The 4,734-nt window shown below is 35.6% G+C and overlaps 1 protein-coding gene across 1 annotated transcript; it reads left to right on the top strand.

Moving 5' to 3' along the window:
• Positions 1-3,754: 3,754 nt before the first annotated feature.
• Positions 3,755-4,186, top strand: LOC138881787 (protein MAIN-LIKE 2-like). The gene has a single exon (XM_070162056.1). The coding sequence runs from the start codon at positions 3,755-3,757 to the stop codon at positions 4,184-4,186; it is 432 nt and encodes a 143-aa protein (XP_070018157.1).
• Positions 4,187-4,734: the final 548 nt, after the last annotated feature.

Genomic DNA, 4,734 nt, shown 5'->3' with positions numbered 1-4,734 from the left:
ATTTTATGAATTTTCAACAAACCAAATAAGGGCCCATTTGACCACAATTTTTTTTTACTTTTCTTCGAAAAATTTCACTTTTTTTTATTGGAATCGGTGTTTCGCCATAAAATTTTAAATTTCACTTGATGTTGAATTTCTAAATTTTTCGAAAATTGAAAAGCTCCAAAAAGCTTTTCCAAAATGTTCATTTCAAATCATTCACAAAAATTCAAAAACAGCTCCAAATTGTATTCATGTATAAACACAACTCTAATTTTCAAATACTATTTTCACTTGAATTTTTTTTTCACTTTTTTTTTTTCCAGAATTTTGCAATTCTTATGTCCAAAAGCCCACTAAATTGAAAAAGTAAAACAAAAACTAATAAGGAAGGACGGTGAGAAGTGAAGAAATGCCTATTGCTCATATTGTATGTTTGTTTATTTCTTTCACATCTTCAATGCCATTTCCTGAATTTTCTTTTGGCTTCTTTCATTTTACTTTGTTGTGCTACCATTAAATTAAACTAATATGATGAAAAAAAAATGAGAGAGTTCAATGATATGCATATATTATTTTGAAAATAGCACAGTGTCACAGGAGTTTGACAGGAGCACACGCATATAGCTTCTAGCCCACTATACTACTACTAATAGTTATTCCTTCACCTAGAGAGAATAATATACTCCATTAGAGATGGAGTTAAGGTAGAATTCCACGAGTTGCGGATCTGGAAATGGATATATCGGCAGCGACTTGATAACAAACCAGCATGTGGAAAAAAACAGCAGTAGTATCATACTGAAGCTTCGGTAGCACTTTTTCCTGGCTAAAGGAATTTCAGAGAAGGTTGAGGCCTGCCTAAGTGTTGATATACTTTATATGGATTTAACTTATTTACGCTAACAACATAAAATTTTCTTAGATTATTACTGCTTACTGTATTATTTTACCTGTTATAGTGGGTAACAGTATCTAATTTTTCAATTCGTTGATACCAATTTTTCTGAATAGTTATCCATATTCCATAGTTAATCTTTTAAATAATCTACTAATATTAATACATTGTAGTTATTATCTTTTAGATTATCTAATAGTAAATTTTTTCTTTTTACGCTTTAGTTAGGGCCTGTTTGGCCATAAAATAATTTTCGCTTTTTTTTTCAGAAAATTTTAATTTTTTTTGGAATTAGTGTTTGGCCATAAAAATTTTAAATTTCACTTGAAGTTGAATTTCGAATTTTTTCAGAAATTTGAAAAACACTAAAAAGTTATTTTCCAAAATTGTCATTTTAAATCACTCACAAAACTTAAAAAACATCTCCAAATTGTATTCATATCCAAACACAATTCTAATTTTCAAATATCATTTTCTCTTAAAAAAAAAATTACTTTTTTCGGAATTTCACAATTCTAATTCTTATGTCCAAACGCCCACTTATTATATAAGTATAAAAACTCATCATACGATATGAGTAATAGGCATTTCTCCAAAAAGTAAAGCGTACGCTGCATAGGGATTGAGTATTCCTTAAGTAACAGTAGTATCAGCTTGTACTGATAAAAATCCAATGTAGCTTCAGTTTCAATACATGTACTGTACCAGTATGTATGATCTGAGGAACAATTATCGGAAGACTGCTTTGTGCTGTGCAACTGTCATGTTTTTTGACCGACATAATGGCTTTTTTCAGAAGCTGTTGCAACATATGTTCTTTATCTCACTTATGTAACTCATCGAGTAGCTGTACAGGTTTATTGGAGGAGCTACAAGTCGGACCCGAAACCTTTTTAATCATTTTTTTTTGGATAAAAAATATTTTTGTACTACTTTAAAAAAAAATCACATAAATGAGTAAAACGCAGTATTATACTACGAATTACTTTAACGGAAATTATGTCGTTAAAGTAATTCGCAGTATAGTACTGCGTTTTTGTTTAAAAATTTTCTTTTTTTGTAAATCGCAGTACTAGACTGCGTTTTACTAAGTTGTTGGGCCCAGCTATATTTTATTAAAGTTGTTCGCAGTATTATACTGCGTTTTACTTAAAACACAGTATAATACTGCGAACAGCTTCAATAAAATATAGCCCCTTCTTCTTCCTTGGACCACTGAACCGAAGGAAACCAAAAACCTTCGATTCTGCTGGTCCCCCCCCCCCCCCCCTCGTAAAATTTTTTGGGCCCCACCCGTCACCTAAAAAGCAAGGAGTGTAGGTCTCACATACAAGACAAGCTTTGGATTCCTTCTTTCAGGTGCAAAAATTCGATTTCAATCAAATTTAAAAAACTTAAATCGAGATATTTCAATTTTGTTTATGTCGAAACTCGTATAGTACATACATATTTGTATTGTTTAATGTGTTTCCATGTTAATTTGTGTTTAAATTTGTATCTTATTTATACCCGGATTGATTTATTAGCTTTGGTACAAAAAATTATTAAAATATGATAAATTATTTGTATTGTTAAAAAGTTAATATTATTTATTTTGTTTGTTGTTCATATTTTTATTTTATATTAGTTGTTTTTATATGTAATAGTGACCTTTTAGCGTAGTAAAATAAATAGCCTTTTAGCGTAGTAAAATATAGAATCTTTTACTGTAGTAAAATATAGAGCCTGTTAGTGTTGTAAAATATAGAGCCTTTTAGCGTAGTAAAATGTAGAGTCTTTTAACGTAGAGTCTATGTAGTTTAAGTATGTAGTAACTGCAAACTCTATCCAATTACATTTTACAAAATTAATTATTTAATTATAACAATAAACTTACAAAAGTAACAAATTCCTATATGTTGTAAAATTAACTCAAATATCGAGCCTGAAACCATACATAATTATTCTGTCCAATTGTAAACATAATTAATTATTTAATTTATTAAGCTAGCACACACAATTCTAAAAATGTTGAAATTGACACGCATAATAATTAAGGATAACTCGGTGCTACCAAGCCTAAAAAATCGAGCCTGGAACCCATACATAATTATTCAGTCTAATTGTAAACATAATTAATTATTTAATTTATTAAGCTAACAGACACAATTCTAAAAATGTTGAAATTGACACGCATAATAATTAAGGATAACTCGGTGCTACCGGGCCTCAAAAAATGAGCCTGGAACCCATACATAATTATTCAGTCCAATTGTAAACATAATTAATTATTTAATTTATTAAGCTAACAGACACAATTCTAAAAATGTTGAAATTGACACGCATAATAATTAAGGATAACTCAGTGTTATCGGGCCTCAAATATCGAGCCTGGAACTCATACATAATTAATCATTCCAATTTTAAACATAATTAATTATTTAATTTATTAAGCTAACACACACAATTAATTTTGTTTAAATTATAGTAGACGACATGGACTTTCCTCCGCCTGCGCATCCCGGACCTGCCGAGGATCAGCTACTAGTGTTGCAGGGCGACCATAGGTCCTCATTTGTATGGGAGGGACAACTATCGATGCAGCCTCTCCGCCCCAGGAGACCTGACGATTTATGGGAGTTCATCGGGGAGCATCATTTCCATGCCCGCGTAGTCGCGCGCCTACAGGCTACGGGCTTCTATACGATTTTTGAGCTTGGACGGATGCAGCTTGATTGGTCTCTCATCACGGCCTTGGTAGAGCGGTGGCGACCGGAGACACACACTTTTCACTTGCCCACTAGAGAGGCCACCATCACGCTGGAGGATGTTCAGGTTTTGTAGGGGCTGCGCGTAGATGGACGGGCCGTAGCACTGCCCCAGTACATTAGATCCATGACGCGTGCACAGTTTTTGGATATGATGATGCATTTTACTAGTTATAGACCTCAGGGTGAAGCTGGGGGCAGTCGCGTTGCTTTGTCAGCCATCAGAGATCATATGGCGTTCTTGCACCCAGACATTACCGGCGAGACGGAGGATCTCCATATTGAGAGGTACACGCGGTTGGCGCTGCTCCTGCTTTTCGGGTGTGTCTTGTTCCCGAATACTTCGGGGAGTAAAGTGAGTATGCGCTTTCTCCATCATCTTCAGGAGTTGGATGGTTTACCCCAGTACAGTTGGGGTGTTGCTGTTCTCGTATACCTGTATAGGAGCATATGCCGGGCGAGCATGGGCCCAGCAGTGGACATATGTGGTTTTCTGCCCCTCCTACAGGTGACAACATTTTCGAATACTCTGTTCATTTCTCCGAATTCTATATGGTAGAAATGACTTAGAAATTTTACATCAACCTTTTATCTTAGGTTTAGGCCTGGCAGCGGATCATGCCGTTGCAGCCACCTCTACCAGCACTTGCGCCTGGTGAGGCTTATCCGTTTCTCCCTCTAGCTTCTAGGTGGATTCTCCGGCGTGGGAACTACCGAGAGACCGATGCTCATCATAATCTCCCCCTTATCAGGGATGTGCTAGATATGCTGGTGGACGGACAGGTAGATATGTACTTACACTTACTTGTTTAAATTGAGTTGCGTTGCGCATACTCACTTTTATGTTATTATTTGGCAGTTCATCTGGACGCCATACAGCGACGAGTTGGTAGCTCAGCTGCCCTTTTATTGCTCAGTCGATCGAAAGCTTTGGAGCACCTCCGTCCCGATGATCTTCTTCGATATAGTTGAGTATCATGCCACAGAGCGTGTGCTTCGCTAGTTTCACTATCCCCAGCCTATACCTAGGGATCCTGGATGGGTGGCTATATACTATCAGCGGGATGACCGTGCCAGGCTGGATGATATATATATGGGATGGTTGGA

Source organism: Nicotiana sylvestris, chromosome 11 (genome assembly GCF_000393655.2).
Source record: "Nicotiana sylvestris chromosome 11, ASM39365v2, whole genome shotgun sequence".
Classification (NCBI taxonomy): domain Eukaryota; kingdom Viridiplantae; phylum Streptophyta; class Magnoliopsida; order Solanales; family Solanaceae; genus Nicotiana; species Nicotiana sylvestris.
This window is presented reverse-complemented; position numbering and strand designations above follow the sequence as displayed.

What these genes read in the sequence shown, in the direction of transcription:
- LOC138881787 (XM_070162056.1), top strand. Translation starts at nt 3,755, where the DNA reads ATGACGCGTGCACAGTTTTTGGATATGATGATGCATTTTACTAGTTAT.